Genomic DNA, 26576 nt, shown 5'->3' on the forward strand with positions numbered 1-26576 from the left:
TTCTTCTGTGTGGACTTGGCTGGCCCTCACTTAGATGGCTGCTTGTTTTAGAATAAGATTTTAAGGTGTACAGGTGTGTATAGCCTTGGTCTTAGACAGATGACATCAGAAAGTGAATTAATGCAGCTATAACTAGGTTACATGCTAACATCATATACATTATTTTCTCTTCGGACTCATTTTTAATTTGTTCTACTTTTTATTATTTTCTGGTTCTGTTTAGGTTGAAGTTTTTCTGTGTTTTATTTTGCTACTGTGGTTGTGGAATGTTTTTGTATGATTTTCTTCATATGAAATCCAAGAGAGGTAAACCATAAGAGATAGTAACTAGGATAATATTTTCTTAGTGTTATGGCAAGGGAAATTTGGGAACTTGGGGAGCTAATAATAACTAGCATAAAATGAAGAGAGTACTCTAAAATTGAGTGTGTTGATGACTACACATATTCAACTATATCAAGATATTCAATCCATTGAATTGCATGGTACATTGAATTCTGTCAAAACACGTTTTCTTTTTTTTAAAAAAAGGTAGAGGTAGTTTGTTGTTTCTACAAAGAACAGGGACATTATGGTATCCGTCCAGAAAATCTAACATCCTAATAATTTTGAAGGGAAAATCTCTTCCAAAATTCTCTAGAAAGTCAATCAAATTATCAATTAAGTTTATAGGTTGATGTCAATTAAGTGTTTTGAGTCTCAAAAGAACAAAAAAGGGCATTTTCCCTTATCCTTTTCTCAGTAAACTCTTAGGCGACAGTTCATAAAAACAAGAAGTAGATCAACCCTACAGAGATCTTTTGTGTTATATTGAGAAGATTTCATTTCACCAATGATTTAACCCTCCTTCTGAAGGCAGAGCCTGGAAAGCTATATCATGTCTTTATAGTTTCTCAAAAACCTATCATAGTAGACAGCTATGACTGACCAGTTTTCGGGGGCCCGTACTGTTTTACAATTGAGAATAAGGATACTGGCTGCTGACCGAGTCAGCCCATAAACATCCAGGACGTTGTTATCACTTTCCTCTAAAGCTTTCTATATTTCTTAAAGAATATATAACATATAAAAGTTGCTATAGAAAAAAGAGTTGCTATAGATCTAATTTCCACAATGGAAAGAGAATGAAATGCCTATATTCCAACAGTTAGCATAAGAACAGAAGCACTTACTGTAATTTTTGATGCATAATTAAATGATATTAGTGTCAAGGGAAATATTGATAAATTAGTATAATCTCTTTAATTGAAACATGATTTCAATACTAAAACATGTAGTCTCATTGAAATAATTAACGATAGGAGCTATGGTCACACAATTTAGTTGAGCAAAAATATTTATGACTTTCTTTATATGGCAGATGTGGAGCTGGGAGAAATGGATCCTGATACCTTTTCCCAAAAGTAGAAAACAAATGGTCTAGTCTTTCTGCTCTCTAAAACTCCTGTGATGTATTTCTTACATTCCCAATGTGAACTATCTAATAAAAGTGCCTCAATATGGGCAAAGGCAGGATAGAGTCTCTTTGGGAAAGTGACATTATGCAACGGTTTTCTAGCAAGATGGAAAGAAAATAAGACTAAGTCATTTCTGAGTCTTGGTCTCAGAAATAGATAATAGTGAACCACTCCCATACACGCTTCAGTACTGTCATCTTTTTAAGATTTCTTGGATTTTTTTGAAATCAAGAAATTAAAAGTCAGAAAAATAATAGAATTTAGGTGCTCAGAGAAGTCCTAAACTCACTGGTCTTTACAATTGTTTTGAGTAAGTGAATGATAAAGACAGAAAAGTAAATTTGAAAAGAGGACAAGATTACTTTTATTGACATTATAGATTATCCTTATGTAAAAGCTAACCTTACTCCCTAAGTGTGTGAGACAGGGTTCTCTAGAGAAACAAAGCCAGGACACTTTATGGTTATAGATAGATAGATGATAGATAGATAGATATAGATATACAGCATGAAGAAATATAACAGCTAATTAACCCACAAAGCAGTACAGAGGGCTCAGTTCAACTCACTTCTGTGGAACAGTTAATATTCTGGAAGTCCTTCAACTCATGAGGGACACTGGGTCCAAGGTCAAGGAAGCAGACATCTGAGTCTTCCCCAGTGCAATGCAGGCAGTCTGGCCACAGACAGCAAACAGCAGGGTGGGTCACCAACAGTGAGCAAGATGACAAGGTCCGACAGTCCCCAGTTCAAATGATGTATACACCAGCAGCACAGGGAAGCAGGTCTCCAAGGAATGCCAAGCTCTAGCGCCAGGATCCACAGGTTGGCAGTTCCACACATAGTATAGCTCACAGGTTGAGACAGAGAACTAGTAGCCCCATGCTGGTCGGATCACCAAAGAGCAAGAAAGGGAGACACGTGTCTTGCCGAGCCATTTGTCTCTTTGCCCTCCAATCAAACTGCGACCTTATTAACCCCACATATTCCTATTGGCCACCTTGGCACAATAAACCTACATATCACACTAAGATTGGGCAGGGAGATCTAAACATCATCTTCTATGTGATGTATTATAAAAACAGGCCTCTATGCCTATTGCTATAATCCCATTTTGGAAGGCGTTTTCTACCACGCTAACTTACAGGACTGAAGTGGGAATAATTCTCCATGATCTTGTTGCTCTTGGGTCTAACCCATAGAGACCTTACGCACAATAGAAGAAAACATTGCCAGTAGTTAATCATATAATTAAGAATTATACCAATATTTCCATTTAATTATGCACTTAAAATGATAATTATTCCTATGCTTCAGCCCATTGTTGCAGATTTTACATGCAACTTTTCACCTGGCAGTAGGGGAAAAAATTTCATTTGACATCTTCCTACTGAGAAGGACCAGAAGAAAGCCACATGCCCAGCCTGATCAACCCTGATGCCTTTTGAAGCAGTTGTTTAAGAGTGTGATTTCAAATTGCAGCTGCTTTCCCACAACTCTTTTAAGATAACAAAAACAACAAAAATTAGAAACCCCACCAAACCACAGAAAAACAAAAGCTCCATTAAACTTAGAGGTGTAGGCCACTTGGGCCCATGTGCCCCAAAGTGCTTATTTAAAGTCTGATTTCTCAAACACAGAACTGATTTACAACGTTTTTATGTGAATCTCAAAACATCCTTGTATGTAATTTTCGTGAACCACAACATACTAACAGAGTAATTTCTGAATTAGCAGAAAATTGCTAGAATTCCACCCTGTCACAAAAAGGGAGAAATACAAAGGATTCTGTGGGATCAGTGAAAGGACAAGAACATTTGGTAACAAAGGAGCTAGTTTTAGAACAATAACAAAAAAGAATTGTACCAAACGTTCAGGCTGTTTGTTAGCCCACTTGAAATCGCCCTGCCTTTGGTTTCCACCAAAGCTCTTCTCAAGTCAGGAATGCAAGACTCCAGGGAAAGTACTAAATACACAAACATAGACATTCCCTTCAAGGCCACACCATCCCCTATAACTGACCTGTTTTCACACCGAGGACCGAAGGAGAAATAAGACTGACCTTTCTGACATGTCACGCACCCCCTCCAAGAAAAACAAAGCCATTAACAACATAGAAATTGTTTTAAGAAATGGGACATGCTGGAGTCACCAACACTTTGTGACCACCAGCAGCACAGATGAACTCAGGTAACTGTACCATAGCTGCCACCTTGGGATGCAAAGGAAGCTCCCGCTGTGCTACCAGCAACCACAATTGAACCGCTTTCAGCTGCAGAGTTTGGCTTTCAGAACACACAAAGCTTTAATTAATAGTGGGGCAATAGGCTGATTTTTCTAAAAAAAAATCTTGAATTGGAATAAGAAGACTAGACAAACCGGATACAAGCAAGGACGTACTTCCTTTCTACAAACAGAGGTAGATATTTGGCATCCTTCCCAAGAACACAGATAGCTAGAGGTTCGTTTCGTTACATTCCCCGAACCTAAAAAGCTATGATGATGTCCACAAAAAAAAAAAAAAATGCCTTCTAATTTATTTACCAGTCTGCTCAGAAGAAAATCTTTGTCTTTAGATGAACAAATAATAATAATGAGGTGATGGATTCAAGCAATGCATTCATTCAATAAACATTGACTAACGAGCTCTAGTGTGGCGGAGGTAGACTAAATAAATAAACCATGCCTGCCCTGAAAACGAGGAGCCCTGGAGGGCTGTCCCGTGTGCTTTAGACTGCTAATCATACATCTGTGGTTCATACCCATCAGCCACTCTGTGGAGAAAGATGAGGCTGTCTGCTCCCTTAGAAGACTTACAACTCAGAAACCCTACAGAGGCTCAATATGAATTGGAATCCACTTGAATCAACTTGATGGGCTTATTTTTTCTATTTATTTGACCTTGAAAGAATGCTCAAATTGAACTTTGTCAGGCTTTTGATTTTTGCTGTAATTTATATGTCCCTGATAGCCTATAAAGTTTGCTCTCTTACCCCCAAAGATGCTTAGCATTCTGTTTATTCATACATACTTATTCGCTATTTGGGACCTTAATGACTATTCTGGATACTTCATTAGTGATTGATTTTGTGAAATGCAACTAGCAATATTTCACATATTTCACATCCCTAACTTTGTCTTTCCATCACACACTAATAATTATGAAGCTAAATTATTCAATTTCCTGGATTTTTTCATTTTGTGTCTTTAGAAATCCTCCTTGACTCCAGGGACAGAGAGACCTGCACAAAGGAAAATGTGGACTTGCTATTCAGTGACGTCACTGAATCCAGTAGCAATTGAATTTTGTGCAGGACACGCACCGGCTGCCATCAAAGTTGATTCAGACATGGTGAGCCCATGTGTGTCAGAATACAAGTGTGCTCCTTCCATAGGGATTTCAATGGTGAATTTAGGGAAGTAAATCACCAGTCCTTACTTCTGAGGCACCGTTAGAGCAACTCAAACCAGCAACTTTTTAGTCAACGGTCAACCATTTGTACCACCTGCGAACTCTCTATGGCGTGAAGTATTGAGTTCATTTCAATCCAACCCCAGCTCTCCCTGAGGTTTGGTCAGCTGTTCCAGTACCATTTATTGAAAAGCATTCACTAGGTCATGAAAAGAGACCAGGATTTGAACACGGTAATTCCTGACCTCCATTTGGAGAGATCAGTAACAGAACACATCTGGACACCATGTCTAGCCGTGCCGGCTCTTTCAGGGAAGGGTTGGACCTTGTTAACCTACAGCAGAGAGTAAAATATTTGTTAAAGGAGCTAAAAAATCAAACAAAGCAAAGTGTTAGTGCTTCGAATCCTGTGACTGTCACCTTCCACATGCCTCCGTAATACATTCAGAGAATAACAAGCGAAGCAAGCACCTTTGTTCTCCCGTTAGAGTCTGCTTGAAATGTTGCTTTTTCTATGAGCTGATCTCACCAATCGCCCGTTGGCCTGTAAACACACCCTAATTTCAAAATGCTCTGTTCTGCTATTTTGCACCTCCCAAGCGCCTCTAGGTTACAGCTGTTACATTGCCTTACAAGCCCCTGGCTGCTGGGCCCTCTTTGGGATCTCCATGGCAAATGAAGGTTCCAATCTTAGAACATGCAACCAGTGGTGGCCAGTGGACTCCAGTGCATGGTGGCCCATGTTTGTGAGAGCAGACCTGTGCTCTCCAGGGTTTCCAACGGCCTTTAAAATGGGCATTTGCCAGGGCTTTCTTCTGAGGCACCGCTGGATGGACCCACACCTCCAAGCTGCATTAGCAGCTGAGCTAGTCCACTCTTTATACTATCCAAGAATGCCGACACTCTTCAGGCGCTACTAAGTGTTTTTCTCAGCCTGCCTGGAACACTGGGCTCAGATTTACCGGCTTAGGGACTGTATACGAAGTCCACATTTTCTCAGCCTGCCTGGGACACTGGGCTCAGACTTACCGGCTTAGGGACTGTATACGAAGTCCACATGGGCATCCTGAAGGCATATCCGTATCCACTGACATACTCCCTGTGGTACAGGAGACAGTGAGCCTTGTCCTTCTGCATCACCCTGGGACTCCCAAATGGCATATTTTCTTTCTTTGTTGCTGTTACTAAAATGAAAATAACAACAATAAAAATATGTGAAATCAGCAAATGCTTTTCTGAGTACAGCAACGACTGCTATTTATGGGCTTATTATGTGTCAAGTACTCTGATAAATATTTTACATAATCTATTTTTATTCTTGTAACAATACTGAGATATGTGTCATTATTCCATTCCTCCTGGTGCTGTCTGCAAAACAAACACACATTGGACTGCTAACCACAAGGTCAGTGGTTCAAACCCACCAGTAGTTAAATGAGATAAAGATAAAGCTATCTGCTCCCATAAAGATTTATGGCCTGGAAACTCTGTATAGGGTCCCTCTGAGTGAGAATCAATTTGATGGCAGTAGATATAGATGATGAAACACTAAGGCTTAGAAAGTCTTATCGTCTTGTCGAGTAAGACACCGAGCAAGAATGTGAAGCCTGCTCTCTCTGCCCTTTGTTTTCAGAGCTCCCAGGACGTTTTGGAAAGATACAGCCCCAAATAGGACGTATTTCAATAATTATCATAGGAAATACATTGGGATTTTATTTAAATAAGTATAGCCTAGCCCCGGTGACATAGGGCTTATGTGTTGGCTGCTAACGGCCCAATCAGCAGTTTGAAAACCACTAGCTAGGGCTTTCCATTCCTGTGGATAATTTCCATCTCAGAAACTCACAGGGGAGTTCTGCCCTGCCCTCCCACGCTCTCTTGGAGTCAGTGCTTTGGGGGTGGTTTGAGGGAGCCCTGGTGGTATAGTGGATTCGCGTTGGTCTGAAATCACCAGCCTGTCCGAGGGAGAAAGACGAGACTTCCTATTCCCATAAAGAGTTACAGCCTCAGAAACCCAGAGGGGCAGGTCCACCCAGTTCTGTAGTGCCACTTGAGTCAAAACAAACTCGACGGCAGTAAGTTTGGTTTGGTGATGCCATTATAAAATAAGAATTCATCAACTACACTTTGGTTAAAAAAATCACGAACTATTTTTGCCATGGAATAAAACTCAGAACATTTTAAAGAATATTATAACAACTAACACAAAGTTTTGAGAAAATCTTACTGTGTGCCAGGCATTATTCTAAATGCACATATGCATTAATTTACTCTGCAAAGCAATTCTATATAGTAAAACTCAACTCAATGCCATGCAGTTGATTCCGACTCATAGCAACCCTATAGAACTTAGTACACCTGCCCCTGTGGGTTTCTGAGATGTTAACTCTTTTCAGGAGTAGAAACCACATGTTTCTCCTGAATTCTAAAAAGTGGGCATCCCTATTTTACAAATGATAGACTAGACTCCATACAACTAGTAAGCAGTGAAGGCTGAAGGTGAACCCCTGCTTTCAATGCCACGCCTCTCTTGCAGACCCACATGAACTGAAGTGATGGAATCCTCATAACAGGTGGCCCGGTGAATGCCACATGATGTGTTTATCTCTCCTATAAAACCAAGTTTACATATTCCTCCATGTCCATATACTATGTGAAAACACAGGAAGGGGCCTGCAAGGTCACTGGCACTTTCTTATTCAATATCTTTCTTCTTCTTTTTTTAATAATAAAAATGCATGTAATTGAGGGAATAATTTAGAAGGAAATAAGTTAAACCAAGTGGGGGATTGTAAAAACAGTGTTGTGTAGCTACTTCCCAGACATCTTTTTAGAGGGGAGACTTGCAATCCCTTTCTGTAACTGGCAGGCTCATCCCTCTCTTAAGCGTTGTGGGCCGTGCTGTCCTGTGGCTGCGCCCCTCTGCCACTGTCGTGAAGAATGGCCGTAGACAATCGCTAAACAAAGAGCGTGAGGGCGGTCCTCTAAGACTGTGCTTATGGACAATTAAATTGGAAACTTATATAATTTTCACATGCCACACATAGTCTAATTTTGCTTCTTTCTCAACAAGTGTGAAAGGTAAACCCCCTTTTTAGTTCAGCGGCTTTCTGAAAGTAGGCAACAGGCCGGGGTTGCCACAGGGCCAGAGTTTGCAAGCCCTGTGCTGGTGCTTGCTTTGCTACGGCAAGTGAGGCCAAGAGTCCTGCAGCCCTCGCAGCAAATAGCACCTGTGGAAATATGTGTTCTCTAACCTCACCTCCGACCTACAGAAACAGACTATACACTCTCTCTCTCTCTCTCTCTCTCTCTCTCTCTCTCTCTCTCTCTCTCTCTCTCTCTCTGTGTGTGTGTGTGTGTGTGTGTGTGTGTGTGAATCCCCAGCTGACGGAGATGCATGTTAAAATTTGAGAAGTGCTCGTGAGAGAGAAGCCCTAGTGATACAATGATCAACTGCATGGATGCTGGCCCCAAAGTTGGCAGAGCTAATACACCAGCTGCTCCACAGGGGGAAGATCTGGCAGTCAACTCCTACAAAGACTGCCTGCTTGCCAACCCTGGGCAGCAGTTGACTCCATCATATGTGGGTGCAATGAGTCAGAATTCAACTTGACACTAATGAGTTTAGTCTTGAAGGTTTGGGGTAAGATCCAGTAATTATACTGGACTGCATTTTCCTACCTGTGCTGTTAATAATTTGACATGGTGGCTGCAACCACGGGCTCAAACTTAACAATCATGTTGACGGCAAATGACCAAGCAGTGTTTCCTGCTGTTGCACATATGACTGCGAGGTTTCAAGATCTGACCTAACTCACCTAACAACAACAATATATACTAAGCATTCACTTTTGTTTTTTCTTGGTGATCTGTGCTTTATTCTACCTTTGCCTAAGTGTACATAGTCCATTTAAAGTTACAAAACCCTATACATACATTACCTTAATTGATCCTCTCCCACATTCTGAGTTGATTATTCTGTGTACATAAAATATATCAGAGACTCAAAAGAACTAAATCACTTGCCAAAATCTATCAGGAGAGCAGAGAGGGAAATGAATGATGATGTGTTTTCTAGTTGAACAGTTGTCTCTCCGCCCCCCACATCTCTCATGTGACTTCTTTAAAACTTATTTATAGCATTTAGACATATTTTTATAATTAGTTAGACTCACAAAATCTCTCTAAATAAAATGCTCCCTAATTTATTTGGCCTACTGCCCCCTTTTCAAAATTTTTTTACTCAATGCCTTCCGGGCAATGAAAATTTTTGTGCTTTAGCCCACAATCCTGGTCTGTTGTTACTGTCACAAATGTATCATCCCCACCCAAACCCTACTTTAGAAAACATTACCTAGAATATTAATTCAAAATAGCCTTTTTAAACAGAATTGACTCAGATTTGATCAAGTGCAATGTAGCCTAGAGGGATTACTGAGAACCAAATGAAAGTCGAACATGATAGTGGGACAAGAGGAAAATAAAAGGAAATAGAGGAAAGAACTAGGAGGTAAAGATATTTCTAGAGGTATAAATACAGGCACGTACATATGTAAATATATTTAAATACAATGATATGGACAAAAATATATGTACATATGTTTATATGTTAAATATTAAGGTAGCAGACAGACATTGAGCCTCTACTCACATACTCCCTCAGTGCAAGAACACTGTTGTAATAACCTGGCATTCTGGGATGCTCACCCTCTGACACACTCACTAAAGACAAAATGGGTACATAAGAAAATGAAGTGAAGAAAGCTGATAGTGCCCAGCTATGAAAAGATATAGCAACTGGGGTCTTAAAGGCTTGAAGATAAACAAGTGGCCATCTAGCTGGAAAGCAACAAAGCCCACATGGAAGAAGCACACCGGCCTGTGTGAACATGAGGCATTGACAGGATGAAATATTACGCATAAGAAGACCCAAAACAATCATATCGATGTGAACAAAGTGGGGTAGAGTGGAGACCCAAAGCTCATCTGTAGACAATTGGACATCTCCTCACAGAAAAGTCACAAGGAAGAGACAACCAGTCAGGGTGCAGTATAACACTGACCAAACGTACAACATTCCTCTTGTTCTTTAATGCTTCCTCCCCCCATACTATCATGACCCCAGTTCTACCTTAGAAATCCGGTTAGACCAGAGCATGTACACTGGTACAGATAAGAGCTCTGAACACAGAGTCTAGGACAGATAACCCCCTCAGGAACAATCATGGGAGTAGCAAGGCCAAGAGGGCAGGGGGGAATGTGGGGGCAGAAAGTGATAAACCCTTTAGCATGTCCTTCTGAAAAATACTAATTCGATTGCTCAATGTCTGCTAATGGAAGAATGGCAGATCCCGCTACTCTAAGGGCAGCTGGAACCATGGTGGCCCCACCTAGATTGCCAGGACTTTCTTCTGGGGTCACTCTGAGTGTCCTCCCACATTTTGGCTTTTGCTCCCCAAGGACTGACAGTAGAGACGTCTCAGGGAGGAAATTGAGAGCCAGTGGCAGCAAGGGAGAAGTAGATCCAGGAACTTCCCAAAGAAAGGCTCTTATCAAGAATACAAGTCATTCCAGGACTTCTTCTACACCGCTGTGGGGCTGTAAGATAGTGCTACCACTGTGTACAACAGTGTCTAACTTATTCAAGAAGTCGGAAAAAGAAAAGCCACATGACCCAGTAATCCCTCTACTGTCTACCGATAGATATATGCATACTCACGTGCATTGCAGCGCCATCATACTAGCCCAAAGGTGGAAACAACTGAAATACACCCACCAATGACAGGATGGATACGTGAACTGGGGTTCATAGACACAACGAACCACTGTGCAGTGTTGCCATGCAATGATAAAGAACAGCGATGAATCTGTGAAATGCCTCATAGCATGAGGGAACCTAGAGGTCCTTGTGCTGGTGAATGAAATCAATTACTAAAGAGAAATATTATATGAAACCATTATTACAAAAGGGGAAGTAAAAGCTTTCACACACTCACGTACACACACACACACACACAAATCTTCTTTGTGGCTACCAGGGGTGGGAAGGGAAGGGAGAGAAAATAAGTTACTGAAGGGTAGGCACATAGTAACCCCTGCGCAGGGGAAGGCAGTATACAGTAACCCCAGCGAAAGGGAAGGCAGTAGACAATGAGACGGAGGTTAGCAAAAATGAAGGGAAAACCACTGAGAGGATTACACAAGTTTAAGACAACAGAAGAAAATATATATACGAACCTTACATAACAGTAATAGCAATAATCTATGAGTGTCTGTATTAATAGACACTGAATGGATGTGGGCGGAGAATCCATATATAGAGAAGTTTGACAGAGGCTACTTCTACGTATGTGTTTATCTATGCTGCAATTATAACTATCGACATAAGAAGAGCATGATGGAGTGAAATTATGACCGCTTCTTAGCCATAGCAAACATCAAGGGTACACTGAGTCACTGGGCCTGGAGGGTTGGGGCCATAATCCCAGCAGGCACCAAGGTCGAGTGGCATGACATGGTCCGCAGACATCGTGCCCTGGTGAGTAGCAACAGGAGTCTTAAAGCTCCTGTGAACAGCCATCTGCAGGGCAACCAGCCTGGCCTCTCAGCGTCCAGAGCAAAGAAGAGTGAACAGAATCAAGGACATTGGGAAACAATTCAGCCTGTGGACTGAAGGCCCACTCAGAGCGCCGTCCCCAAGACCTCGAGACCGGCTCTAGATGGTGTCTCCTCCCATGACGGACCCCTTTGCAAGGGACCGCATTAGAAGGATCTGGATGGAAAACTCAAAATCGTGCAAAAGACATCACTCAGGTTTACTGGTGGGATAGAGACTGGTGGATACTTTGAAAGACAAACAAACAAAAACCAGTGCTAGGCAGTCAATTCTGACTCCTAGCAACTGTGGAACTGCCCATAGGTTTCCATCCCTCTCAGGGAAGCGGGCTGCTACATTTATCTCCTGGAGATAGGCTGGTGGGTTCGAACTGCACACCTTTTGGTTGGCAGCCAAATACTTTAACTACGGTGTCATCAGGACTCTTCACTTACAAGACAACAGGTAATCATAACATTGCTATAGGCCAGGAAAAGTTCTACACTTTCCATGGATTAACTCTAATCTTCACATCTACCTGGCGCAGGTATTACTGTTAGTATAAAGCAGGAGACTGGGGCTCGCGGGGGTTAGGTCATTTTCCCCAGGTCGCACCGTCGAGCCTGTGCCCGTCTAAGAAAGGGATAGTTGGCTGCAGGTGGGACACGGCCATTTCAAGGGTGTTGTGTTCTTGGAATGCTACCCCCCGCCCTCGATTGCCACTCTTGTTATTAGATCTCATTTTCCCCTTCTGTGTACTGGCAATAAGCTTTTTATTCAAAGGGCTTTGCACATTTGTTTTTGAGAATCAGACAGTTACTGTCTTGTGTTGTTTTGAAGCAGCCCTGGCAGGAAAATGGCTCAGGGCTGCTCAGCGCAGGAGGAGCAGGAAGGAGCCGTGAGACAGTGAGAAGAAATATGGAGTCACCCAGGAGACTTACCATGCTTCCTATCGACTTACATTCATTTGAGTTGAGATTCAGCCTTTGATTCACGCGTCTTAGTTCATTCTCCTGCGAGTTAACAGGAAGCGAAGGGAGTAAGTGGAAGCAATCACGGATTTTAAAGGGGGATTAGGGCGTCGCCGCACTAATTATACAAAGTATTTTAAACTCTGCCATTGAGTCCATGCTGACTCACAGCAACTCCGTGGGACAGAGCAAAACTGGCCCTGTGGGTTTCGGAGACAGTAACTCTATTAGTTTTAAAAAATCATTTTACTGGGGCCTCTTACAGCTCTTATAACAATCCATACACCAATTGTATCAAACATATTTGTACATATGTTGCCATCATCATTTTCTAAACATTGACTTTCTATTTGAGCCCTTGGTGTCAACTCCTCTTTTTTCCCTCCCTCCCGCCCCCAACCCACATGACCCCTTGACAAATTAAAAATTATTATTGTTTTCATATCTTACACTAACTGCTGTCTACCTTCACCCATGTTTCTGTTGGTTATCCCCCTTGGTGTGGGGGGGGGGAGTTATGAGTCGATCATTACGATCTGTTCCCACTTTCTCCCCTTCTCCCCTCACCTTCCCCTACCTTCCTAGTATCGCTACTCCCATCTATGTACCTGAGGGGTTTATCTGACTTAGATGCCCTGTGTGTGAGCTCTTATCTGTACCAACATACGCACTCCTGTCTAACTAGAATGGAAAGGCAGGACTGGAATCATGATAGTAGGGGATGAGGAAGCCTCAAAGAACTAGAGGAATATTGTGTGTTTCATCGGTGCTATACCGCGCCCTGGTTGACTCAGCTTTTCCTTGTGACCCTTCTGTGAGGGGATGTCCTATTATCTACAGATGGATTTTCGGTAAATGTTCTGACCCCCCTCATCTAATTCTCAACAATATATCTTTTGGGTTGTTGTTTTGGGTCTTCTGGTGCCTGTTACCTGATCCCATCAATACCTCCTGATCACACAGGCTGGTGTGTTCTTTCCATGTGGGCTTGTTGCTTCTCGGCTAGATGGCTGCTTATTTAACTTCAAGCTTTTAAGACCCCAGACACTACATCTTTTGATAGCCAGGCACCATCAGCTTTGTTCACCACATTTACATATGCACCCATTTTGTCTTCAGTGAGCGTGTCAGGAGGGTGAGCATCACAGAATGCCAGGTTGTTAGAACAAAGTGTTCTTGCACTGAGAGAGGGCTTAAGTGGAGACCCAAAGTCCATCCACTTCCTCAATGTACTGCCATAAAAATGTATGTACATAGGCCAATACCTTTATTTTATGGATTAATATATTTATATAAGTGCACACATATGTAGATAATCTATCCATAGCTTTGCTTCCTAGAACTTTCCTCTGCTTCCTTTTACCTTCTTCTTGCCCTACCATTATATTCTCCCTTCTTCTGCCTCTTAGTAATTCCTCTCAGCTAGATTGCTGTTTCTCTAGCACCCCCAGGATCTCTACTCCCTCCTCATTATTGATTTTAATTCCCTAGTTGTTCCCCTGTCTATGGCATTGTCTGTTCACTGCTCCATTCCTCCTCCATCTCCACCCCGTCAGGGGCCTCCAGAACCTTCACTCCCATTGCTTTCTCCTCAGACTTGCTTCCCATGCCTATCTTATATTGGTAGGCAAAACAATAACAACAGAGACAAAACAAAAAGAGAACAAAAGGTTGAATAAAGAGAAAAAAAACTAGAAAAATTTTGATAAACAAAAGACATACATATTTCCAAATCTGTCCCATGGATCTTTATGACTATCTCTCCACCAGTCCTGGGGGTTTCTGGGAACTGCGCCTCCTAGCCTGACATCTATCTGGGGAGCTCCTTGGGTTCTGTGGCTTGGCCTTACCCCCATTCCTCATCTGTTATATTCCCTTCTTGGTTCACCCCCTTGTGGGGTGGTCACACCGGACTCACTGCCCGCCATGTGTCCCCAGTATTGTCCTCTGTCACACTGATTCTTAAGCTGTTAGAGGAATGGTCTATAAAGGAAATTAAAGATAGATGCAAGTTTCTACTGTTTATTTCAACAATTAGTTTGTTAACTTCATCAAACTATTATGAATTGCTAAATATTGCTTCCCATATTAAAAAGCACATATTCATACTGAATCTTGTATGCCTTATAACCTCTCATTCACAGAAAAGGTTCAGAGAATTCACATACTTGGTAAATACCATCTGTAGTAATTACACAGTTTTATGATAAAAGAATGAAGGGGTGGAGTCTAGCCTGTCAATCAGGTCACAGCCTGATTGATCCCTCTTTGTGGGCATGGCTTTCTCATGAGGATTCTGGGAACTTTGCCTTTCCTAGAGGCAGACCACACTCTCTCTCTGTAACACATTCCTGTTTACAAGTCACATGGAACCATGCTGATGGCAGCCAGAGCCCTAGAGATACTTCCACTGCAACTGGACCCACAGGACTTCCCACCCACCAGCCTGTAATCTTCCTGCATTCGGCATCATTGCATATTTTACATGAGCTGGCAGAGGAATTCATGGACTAATATCCGACTTATGGGTTAATATCAAACTTACAGACTTGATCTGGACTGAGCTGGGATATTTTATTAATATATGATTACTCTTGGATATAAAACTCTTTCTTACACACATGTGAGTTGGTCTAGTCAACCCAGACCAACACATTATCTGAGACAGGACATATTATGTATGTCAGCTCCCCTGGATAGTGACCACCTCAGTTAGAGACTAGCTTGCCCCTTTACATTCTAATAGATGCCTAAAGTTATTACTTACATCTTGTAGCTCAGCACATAAGCAAGTCAGAGAATCTGTGGGCAATGGATCAGTGAAGCCACAAACGAGAGACTTTGACACTTCCTCTGGATGAGATGGTTGATAGAAAGGTTCCTTTAGAAGGTGGTTTAAACTGCCGTGGGAACCATTATTTGGTGCTGGGTGAATGCGTAGAAGATCTGTGTTAAAAATACATTGAGATCAGTTTGACATGTGAAAGCAGCAGGAAGAGAAAGCAAACACGGGCTCTTTTATTGCCTTTAATCAGTCCCCTTTGAATGCCACTGCTCACTGCATGTGCCACTTGCTTTACTGACTTTCTTTCCCCAGTGTTTCCACGGAGGAAGGGCCACCGGAATTCTCAGGAACAGTGTCTGTTCCACCAAAGAGAAGGATCATTCACTTTGTCCCTTAAACACAGGCATCGCACTTTCCAGTGCAAAAGGCTATGTTCTTAGCGGGGGGATGGGGGGGCATGTTTAAAGAAACAAAGTGATTAACAATCTTACCTATTGCACGTTAGTTATATGAAATGCTTTAATGACAGATACTTTACAAAACATTAAACTACAACCATTTTGCAAACATCATCTTTGAAGTGGCTCTTCCCAAGACCCACCAAATAGATTTCTACAGACCAGAAATCCTGTCTGTTCCCTTTGAATCATTCTCTCTGAGAGCCAGCAGCCCGGACCACCAACCCCAGCCCCGAAACCCAAACATTACATTACGAAGGCTGCATCAGGTTGCTTTAAAATTGCTATTTTGACGTCTCTAAATTAAAGCCAGTGGTGAGATTAAAAGAGACTATTTAAACATATTTCTATCAAAACTGGTGGAATTGCAGCTTGCTGGCTCCTCTTTCTCCTGCAGAGCAGCTGGTGGGTTTGTGCGCTTGGCTTTGCAGTTAGCAGCCCTCCACTCGGGCAGCAGGGCTCCTCACATGAATGGCCGTGCATCGAAAAGCTTCGTGTGCGGAGAGCTAATGTTTATCAGTTACTGAAAGCTGTCAGATAATTCTTCCGCATCTTACTACTTTTTCTTCTTAATACAGAGGGTCCTGCCTTTGGGGTTTCGTTGATCACCAATTCCAAAACACATCTTGTTACACCTATAGCCATCATTAACTGCTGTGTTTAAATGGACAGACTCACCGCACAGTAGGTTATAGATTTCAATATTTTCAAATGGTTCGACTTCAGTCTTCTCTTTAAAACCCGGCCCGTGTGCCAGGAAGACAGCCTAGGCCATAACAGACATAATTTTTTAAAGGTACCAACCAAACACACATTTTCTCTCTTAACCCTTCTATTTGTAATGCAGGTCTCTACAGAAGTTTTTGGCGATTTGAAAATGACTTCCGAATCATCTTTCTGTAGTCGTGCGCGAACCCCAGGCCTGAGGAGTCCATACTGTCGTATAGACTTCTTCTCCCTCTACCTGCTTCACGAGCAACTCACAGGTCAACAGAATAAGAGAACACAACAGTGGACAATTAGTAGCAACACAATTTCTTCATGTTTGGACAATCCACCCTGGAAATTTAACATGGGATGACATTTCTTTCCATACTCCTTTTCTATGACTGCTCAAACAGGCGAATATGTAACAAAAGCATTAAAGTTTCTAAGCACTACATTTTTGTGCCACTTCGTAAGCCACTTGTTTCTAAAATGTGTCTCCCCTTTACTTTCAGGAAAAAGAAACCTAATTATTTTGCTGCATACTTCATTAACACTAACCAAGTGACATGATTTATAACAAATTTAATTGCTTTAGATGATAAATAACCTAAAGAAAAGTGTCAAATCTCCAGAAACAATTCCTTCTTTTTAGCAGTGGTGTCTGTAGCAAGAGCTGCGACACAAATAGATGGATGCACACCCATGCCCACTGCAGCGCTGTTCACAATAACGAATTAATGGAAACAACAGGAGTGCCCATCAACAGCTGACCGGACTACAGGTCGCGGTCCATATGCACACGGAAAACTGCACCGCCGTGAAAGAATGACTACAGATCTGCGGAGCACCTAGTGGCATGGGCGGCCCTGTCATAAGCGGACAAGTACTGTGAGAATGCACTATTGTGAAAATTCAAGAAAAAGTTTTTTACACCAAAGGAAGCATTCTTTGAAAGTTAGCAGGAGTGGTAAGGGAAGGTGAGGCAAGTCACTAACTAGAGGGTAAATGCAAATGAGATGCAATAAGGGGACGGTGATGGCGAAGGAGCACGCTGGGACGTGATTAAGAGTGAAAGGCAACAGCGGCATATACCATCACATAATCCTGCAGAAATCAAGAGCCTGTGCCCCAACTCGATTCTGACTCATAGCAAACCCAGATGGGGTTTCCAAGACTGTACATATTTACAGAACCAGACAGCCTCAACTTTCTCCCAAGGTTTGACTGGTGGGTTTGATCTGCCCACTGTGTGGTCAGCAGTCTAATGCCTACGCAATCACACCGCCAAGGTTCCTTTCTCTGCAATAATGATAACCACGATCTCATGTGGATACACAGGGATACGCATGCTAAATAGATGAATGTGGAAAGGGACTAGAAGTGCACTCATGCATGTGGATCGGTCTGACAGAGGGTGTTTGCACATATGTGTTTGTTTATGGGTCCTGCAAATATATCCATGAATATGCTAGGGCACATGAGGCGAAAAGTTATGAAACCTTTTTAAAATTATTATTTTATAAATAAATTTATTGGGGGCTCCTACCATACATCAATTGCATCAAGCACATTTGTACATATGTTGCCAACATCATTTGCAAGACATTTTCTTTCTATTTAAGCCCTTGGTATCAGTTCCTCTTTGTACCCTCCTTCCCCCACCCATCCCCAAACCTTAATCCTAACCAAAGACCTTGAGAAAGAATGTTGCTGGGCCAGGGGGCTTAGGACATCTTGGGGGACATCAAGGTAAACTGACAAAACATATAGCTTTAAGAAATCACTCTAGTCTTCAAAGCTTGTGAGAGGGTATCGGTGGTGTAACGATTGGTTTTCTCTTCTCCACACCATGCCCCACACCCCCCACCCCTAGCAGCAGAGAAGAGTGATGGAAATTAGACTCATGGAAATCATTAGTTCAAAGGACTATTGAGCCCCTGAGCCTCGATGCCCCTGAGCTGTTACTACCAACCACTCTGAAAGGGATCACAAGGGAAGATGCTGCAGAGTGGGAGAAAATTGTAGAACAAAAAGAAGCACCATATGGTAAGAGCAGGCTCACAGTTGAAACCTGGCCTTCCAGGTCCATAGTGGTGGGACCCTGAGACGACCGCCCTTTGTCACCCTTCAGCCCTGGAACTGAATCCCCACCCCACCCACCTTTCAACACTAGGCCTACAAAGTGACCAGTAACAGCAGGGAGGTGCCTAGTCCTTAAAACAACCCGTCCTAGGAGATCAAAAAGGCAGCATTTGAACAGGGGCCAAGTTCAGAAGACAGAGAGGAAAGCAGGATGAATAGACACAGGAAACTCGTGGAGGAAGTGGGAGGAGTATTGTTGCATTGTGGGGATCGCAATTAATATAATGAAACAAAATGTACACGCATTGCCGAATGGAGAATGGATTGCTCTGTAAACATTCACTAAAATCATAATAAAAAGTTAAAAAGCAAACAGTGACACACATATTTTTTTTCTCCCCAGATAATCGGAAAGAATTTGAGGCATGGGTTTTTCTTGCAATAATTAACTAAATTCTCATAAACTCATGGTGCCCTACTTAATAGAAAGCGCTGTCTTATCTAGAGATTAGGATTCTGGTGGCATACTGGTTATGAATTGGGCTGCTAACTGCAAGGCCGTTAGTTCAAAACCACTAGCCCCTCCTCAGGAGAAAGACGGGGACTTTTCCTCCCAGAAACAGTTACAGTCTCAGAAACTTAGAGAGGCAATTCTACCCTGTCCTATGAGTCAGAATCGACTAGATGGCAGTAAGTTTGTTTGTTTGTTTGTTTGGATTATGTAGAGATTTAGGTGAGACAATTAGTTTGAAAAAATAATGAATCAGCCTACAGAGGAGCTCCCAGCGGCATAGGACAGTGGGCACCTCCATACACCTTCTTCCCCTGATACCACACATCCCTGGTTCCATTCCTCCTTACCAGTGGCTACAGCCAGGCGCTATTATTTTTTTTACCAGTAAATTGCTTGCTTCAGGGTTCCTTGCCTGGTCCTTTTCTCGATCTAGTTTCAATCCCCGGACATCTTATCTAGTTGCTGATCTTTAAATCATTAATGAGGCCTAAAATTCAATGATTTTAATCCTCACGACAGACTTTCTCAGTAATGACCAATTAAATCCAGTCTTGCAGCTATTTGAAACTTAACATATCCAGGCAAATAAAAGCTCTTCCCAGTCCTCGGCCCACTACTGGCAAATCTGCTGCACTCAAGAGTCCAGGGGCCTACCTGTTGGACACATCCCACCCTGGGCGTTTTGTCCTGGCTGTGAATTCTGCCTCCGAGGCATTGGCTCCTGGGATATTCCAAGGGTAATTCTTTCATATTCTTTAAGTCTCTGCTCAAATGTCCTTTTCTCAAAATGCATCTTTAAAACCCTGTTCTGTCCCCATGCTACCCTGAAACACTCCCGATCCCCGCTTTCCCCTTCTGCCCATGACATCTATTACCTAACGCACTCTGTCACAGGGTTATATGTGTTTATATATTGTGCTTAGTATCCATATCCCCAGCTACAATGAAAGTCACTTGATGCTCAGAATCTTTGTCTTCTAACCAGAGGTATTCAAGTGCCTTGGGCAGTATCGATCACAATGTAGGTGCTCAACAAACATGTGTTCAAAAAATGCAAGTAACTCACCTCCATGCTCTTAAACTCGTTGTTATAACCATGATTGCCTCCTCCACAGAACGTATATGCTTTACTCCTACAAAGAAATACGGAGATTACTCTGTGATCTTATACGCTAGCTTAAACCTCTGCTGAAAATCAGCTTGAGTCGATTTTTATGTAGCTTCTGGTGTTGTTTAAGCAAGATTTTTTTTCTTTCAAAAGCAACATAAATATACTTACTACCATGTCAAAATATACAACCATAGAGGAGTAAGCAAAATAGCAAGGGTATTTCAGGGTCTAGGGATAGAATTCAAGTCTTCTGAATTTTGGATATAAAGTAACTGCAATGGAATGTATATGTGTCTGCATATCTATATATATGTAGAGAGAGAGACAGAGAGGCAGAGACAGAGAGCTATATCATCTTCATGCTCTTCTGTACCTCTCAAAGAATGCATAATTACCAGTAGTTTGATTCATGCTACTTTGAGGATTTTAGTGCTATATGAATAAATCTTCAGGATGGGAAGAAATAATAATTTCTATTTTACAGTGGGTATATCTAAGGAAAACATATGAGTGTGAATAAAGAATACTCAAGATAGGTTAATGGAAACATTTTGTTCAGAGACGCCATATATTCCCTAAAGGCAGAGTTTATTTTTAATTTGGGGGATTTTCTTTCATGGGCTATGCGCACTGTCTGTTATTTGAGTCATCCTGTTTAATGAATTTGCCTTTGGCCAACTTTTTTGAATATTCATTGTTGAAGTGAGCAAGGTCAGCAATTGTATCAATAGCGTCTATACTAAAAAGAAAGAAAGAACAAGATAACTAAAGAGATTTTCCCCCCAAAACCACTTCATTAGGAGGTAATCCAGACATCATACCATTCCATAGTTCAATCACATAAACCTAGAGTTTTCAAAGCAACTTATAATCAAAGGTTATAAATTTGGCTTTTGAACGGCTCAGATACCTATTTCTAAAAGTTACTCTTAATGAGCTATTTCTCCTTTGCCTTCCAAGTTGGAGCAAGTACACATGAATATATATTCATACTGGGGGATCAACTGTAAAGAGTACTAAAAATTGTCATTGTCTGAAAAGATTACCTTTAAAAATGTACAACTGATTCCTACTCAGTTTAAAAACAAAACTCTATAAATGTCCTTTGCCTCCTGGTTATTTCCTCTATTTCCTTTTATTTTTCTCTTGTCCCACTATCAAGTTTGGCCTTCATTCGGATTTCCGTAATTCCTCTCAGTTACATTGCCCTTCATCAAGCCCCACCAGGCTTCCCATAACTTCCTCACCATCGATTTTAGATCACTTGTTCTCTTGCCCTGGGTTTGTTAACACCCACTTCCTTCACCCACCTCCCCCTCTCCCATGGCCCCCCAGAACTGTTGGCCCCATTGTTTTCTCCTCCAGATTGTTTATCCCACCTATCTTATCTAGATAGACATGCATATGATGATAGGGAACTATATCTATGTACATATATTTATAGACTTAGTATTAAGGTAGCAGATGGACATTGGGCCTCCACTCAAGTATGCCCTCAATGCAAGAACACTCTGTTCTATTAAACTGGCATTCCATGATGCTCACCTTCCTGACATTATCGGTAAAGACAAAGCAGGTGCATAAACAAATGTGAAGAAAGCTAATGGTGCCTTAATATCAAAATATATAACATCTGGGGTCTTAAAGGCTTGAAGATAAATAAGCGGCCATCCAGCTGAGAAGCAACAAAGCCCACATGGAAGAAGCATACCAGCCTGTGTGATCATGAGGTGTTGATAGGATCAGGTATCAGGCATCAAAGATCCAGAACAAAAAATCTTATCATAGTGAATGAGAGGGAATGTGGCGTGGAGACCCAAAGCCCATTTGTGGGCAACTGGACATCCCCTTACAGAAGGGTCGCAGAGAGGAGACAAGCCAGTCAGGGTACAGGATAGCAACAATCAAACATACAACTTTCTTCTAGTTCTTTAATGCTTCTTCCCCCCACCCCCACTATCTTGATTCCAATTCAGATGAGAGTATGTACACTGGTACAGATAAGAGCTGGAAACACAGGGAATCCAGGACAGACAAACCTCTCAGGACCAATAATGAGAGTAGCCATACCAGGAGGGTAAAGGAGAGGTGGGGGAAATAGGGGGAAAGAATCACAATGATCTACCTGTAACCTCCTTCCAGGGGGATGGACAACAGAAAGTGGGTGAAGGGAGACATTGGTCAGTGTAAGACATGAAAAAAAAAAAGATAAATTATCAAGAGTTCAAGAGGGAGGGAAGGTGGGGGTGGGAGATGGAAAAGTGAGTAGCTGATACCAAGGGCTCAAGTAGAAAGAAAATGTTTTGAGAATGATGATGGCAGCTGATCCCAAGGGATCGATGGAAAGTAAACGTCTAGAAAAGATGTATGGGACTAGATGTATGAATATGTTGGCTACAATTGATGTATGGATTGTAACAAGAGTTGTAAGAGCCCCCAATAAAATGATCTAAGGAAAAAAAGAAAGAAAATGGTGACAGCAACAAATGTAAAAATGTGCTCAACACAATGGATGGATGGATTGTGATAAGAGTTGTACAATTCCCCAATAACATTATTTTTTTTAAAAAACCTCAAAGAAGTTAAAACTCTGGCCTACCCATTCTCAGGTCTTGCTAAAAGAGGGAAGAAAGAGTAGCTAAAAACAACACCTGCGCTGGGAAAGGAAGAGTTGTCCTTTATGAAGGGCTATAAATTGGTACCTTCAGCGAGCCAGGTCATGTTCTTATCTCTGTTTATTCCAGTCAAGTTGGAATAAAACTAGGAAATAGAACATTTGTGTGACTGGCTGTCCTGCGACAGTCGCTTTCCTCTGCTAGCCCAGAACAGAATGAGTACTATCTCTGAATGAAGTTACCAGCACGAGGCAAAACGTATTTGTGAAACATTTTACTTTCATTGCATAGGTCACTAAGGAGTTCCTGCATGATGTACACACATCCCGTGGCAGTGACTCCCCAGAGCGTTAGACATCTGAGCCCACTCAAGGGCACTGGGGATAAAGAGGCGTGGCCAAGTCCTACTTGTGAAAAGTCCGGCACAATATGTGCCATGCGACCCAGTTCCCATGGACACACAGGAAGATATCATGAGTCGGAATCAAATCTATGGCAACTGGTGCCGCTGAGGATATAGAAACTTTTTGATTAGGAATAATTAAGTTTTAATTTCTATGTGGGAAACTACAGCCTCCATAGATGAAAGAAAGAAAATGATCTTTTGAACCTGAATCATTAATTAAAGCTTCTAAAAAAAAGTATCCTTCATCTGTTCTATTTTCGGAAAAAAAAGAAAACAAAATGCTTTTTATATTTCCACTTTCCAACCCAATTTAGTCAAAAATTGTTTTTCAAAATCAATCTGATAAATATCACAGAATATCATCCAGACATAGAGAGTAAACCCGTTGTTCATCAAAAGGATCTGCTTTGTGAGCTCTGCCTTCTGTCCTTCCCTGCCGGGTGCTCGCAGCGCCTGTTTCCACAGCCTGAAGCCCGTGGCAGCCCCGCCACCAGGCCGGTCTGTTGGGACCATTCTTCCAATGGCTCGTGTTCACGTGGTGTGTCTGTGCGGCATTTTGATAATTCTTACAATATTTCACACTTGTTCGTAATGCTGGGGCCTTGATGGCGTAGTCATTACACATTGGGTTGCTAACCACAAGGTGGGCAGTTTGAAACCACCAGCCTCTCCATAAGAGAAAGGAGAGCCTTTCTATTCCCTTCAAGAGCTGGTCTCAGAAACGCACAGGGCCATTGTAACCTGTCCTACATGGTGGCTCTGCGTCGGCATCGACGTGATGGTCGTGAGTTTGCTTTTGGCTACAATATGCCAAGGAGACAGTGTTATGTAAGCACGATTTTTATATGAACGGGGACATGTAAACATCTGTGCCACTGCTGTACTGCAATACCCGCTTTATTACAGTAGCCCGGAAGGGGACTCACGCTACCTCCGAGGTATACCTGTGTTTTCCTTTGTTTTCCAAGTGAATACTTTAGAAATTTGCACCTTTAATTGTACATGTTTCTGCTTTCAACCATTAATTGGGATCTGGAAATTACATATGGAAAAATAGAGACTGCTGTTTGGTGAGGAGAAATTGATCTTATCTGTCAGCGTTTAGCTCAATTTCCAAGTCCTAGGTGGAATTGTGTGGAACAAATTCTCGATGATCGTTCCTACATCTTGTTAATGCAGCTGAGTTTCCCTCCCCCAGCTGGGCAATGACATGAGCAGGCAATGAGCAAGTCTCCCCGATACCCAAATGCTGGTTGCCAAGATTCTATCAATCCCTTCTCTGTCCTAATTTTCCCACTTGTCACTTCCCTTCCTCCTCCATTATCACCACCCTAAGCCAGGTTCTCATTACCTCGCACTTAAACAAGTTTTCCAATTGGTCACCCTGTCTTCAGACTCTTCCTTCCCAAAACACACGCACACACACACACACACACACACACACACCACCATAATCCTATAAAACACTATATTATCAGTGATGAACATGTTAGTGCACCCTGAGGAACATATGGGACACACCATTATAAACATGACAAGGACTATTCTAGAAAAATGGAGTCACAAGTAACTCTACATATTGTGTTAATGCTATGCCATGTACCTAGTCTGATATCGCCAACCTCACAGCTCCATAGTTCCCATGGGAGCTGTCATATTGATGAGGACTGTGGAGTCACTTTTGGTCTCCCTTCTTATTCTGGCCACCGCTTCCATGTAGCAACCCAAGGGGTTCTCGGAAAGACCAATCTTGCTTGATGCACCCCCAGCCTCTGCTGAGTTACCATTGACCCTTGGTCTCCAACTTGCTTCAAAATAAAAGCTCACGCGTGAGGAGGAGCAGATGAGGTTGACCTTGCGAAGGGTACATTCATTCGCTGGGTGCATTTGTGTACTCTCGACTGTTGGAATTGAGTTCTTGTTCTCTCATTTTATTCCCATGGAACCCACGGCTGCTGTCTCTTTTAAAAGGTGTCTCCCCAGTGTTGGGTAACCCAGGGACAAGGGAACAATGAGTGGTTCAAAACCAGTGGAGGGAGGGGATGAGAGGACTGGTAGGGAGTGACCAAGGGCAAGATAACTGAGAGGAATTACTGAAACCAGAATGAAGGCTGAACATGGTAGTGGGACAGGAGGAAAGCGTAAGGAAATAGAGGAACGGCATAGGAGGCAAAGGGCATACATAGAAGCCTAAATACAGACATGTACATATGTAAATATATTTATGATTATGGGGGAAATAGACCTATGTGCATATATTTATAGGTTCAGTAGTAGGGTAGCAGGTGGACATTGGGCCTCCTCACACGCACTCCCTCAATACAATAGCACCTTGCTCAGCTAAATGGTCATTCCATGATACCCACCTTCCTGACATGATCACTGAAGACAGACGTGTACGTAAGCAAACATGGTGAAGAAAGCAGATGGTGCCTGGCTATCAAAAAGATATAGCATCTGGGGTCTTAAAAGCTGGAAGACAAACAAGCGGCCATCTAGCTCAGAAGCAACAACGCCCACAGAGAAGAAGCGCACAGCCTAAGTGAACACGAGGTGTTGAAAGGATCAGGTAGCAGATAACAAAGAACAAAAGTCATCATTGTGTGATCATCTTCCCCACATAAACGCTGAAGACGAATGTGTGCATAAGTAAGTGTGGTGAAGAAGGCTGATGGTGCCCAGCTATTGAGAGATATAGTGTCTGGGGACTTAAAGGCTTGACAGTAAACAAGCGGCCATCTATCCCAGAAGCAACAAAGCCTACATGGAAACAGCACGCCAACATGTGTGATCATGAAGGACCAAGGGGACCAGGTTTCAAGCAACAAAGGCAGGGGGGGAGAGATCATATCATTGTGAAATAGGGGAGTGGATGATGGGGACCCAATGCCCATCTGTAGGACAACTGGACATCCCTTGCAGAGGGGTAGTGGGGAGGAAATGAGTCACTCAGTGTTCAGTGTAGTAATAATGAAACTCACAACTTTCCTCTAGTTCTTAAACGCTTCCTCCCCTCTAACTATCATGATCCCAATTCTACCTTGCAAACCTGGTTAGACCAGAGGATGCACAGCAGTACAGTTAGGATCTGGAAACACAGGGAATCTAGGACAGATGAACCCTCTCAGGACCAACGGTGGTGAGAGTGGCAATACCGGGAAGGAAGGGGAGGTAGAAAGGGAGAACCGATCTCGGGGATCTACATATACCCTCCTCTCTGGGGGATGGGCAACAGAAAAATGGGTGAAGAGAGATGCTGGGCAGTGTAAGATAGATAAAATAATAATTTATAAATTATTAAGGGTTCATGAGGGATGGAGGAGTGAGGGTGAGGGAAAAAAGGAAAATGAGCTGATTCCAGGAACCCAAGTGGAAGGCGAATTTTGAGAATGATGAGGGCAACGAATGTATAAGGGTGCTTTACTCAATTGATGTATGTATGGATTGTGATAAGAGTTGTATG

At 42.3% G+C, this 26576-nt stretch overlaps 1 protein-coding gene across 1 annotated transcript in view; it reads right to left on the reverse strand.

Annotated features, from left to right (window-relative positions):
* Positions 1-26576, reverse strand: part of ENPP3 (ectonucleotide pyrophosphatase/phosphodiesterase 3) — a 99055-nt gene that overhangs the window by 24189 nt on the left and 48290 nt on the right. The window contains exons 16-20 of the mRNA XM_075554538.1: positions 20048-20114; positions 16356-16443; positions 15202-15380; positions 12425-12476; positions 5898-6052 (exon numbers count right to left, since the gene is read on the reverse strand). Of these exons, the coding sequence (XP_075410653.1) occupies positions 5898-6052; positions 12425-12476; positions 15202-15380; positions 16356-16443; positions 20048-20114 (541 nt within the window). The remainder of the gene's footprint in view (positions 1-5897; positions 6053-12424; positions 12477-15201; positions 15381-16355; positions 16444-20047; positions 20115-26576) is intronic.

The sequence above is a fragment of the Tenrec ecaudatus genome, chromosome 7 (assembly GCF_050624435.1).
Source record: "Tenrec ecaudatus isolate mTenEca1 chromosome 7, mTenEca1.hap1, whole genome shotgun sequence".
In the NCBI taxonomy this organism is placed as follows: domain Eukaryota; kingdom Metazoa; phylum Chordata; class Mammalia; order Afrosoricida; family Tenrecidae; genus Tenrec; species Tenrec ecaudatus.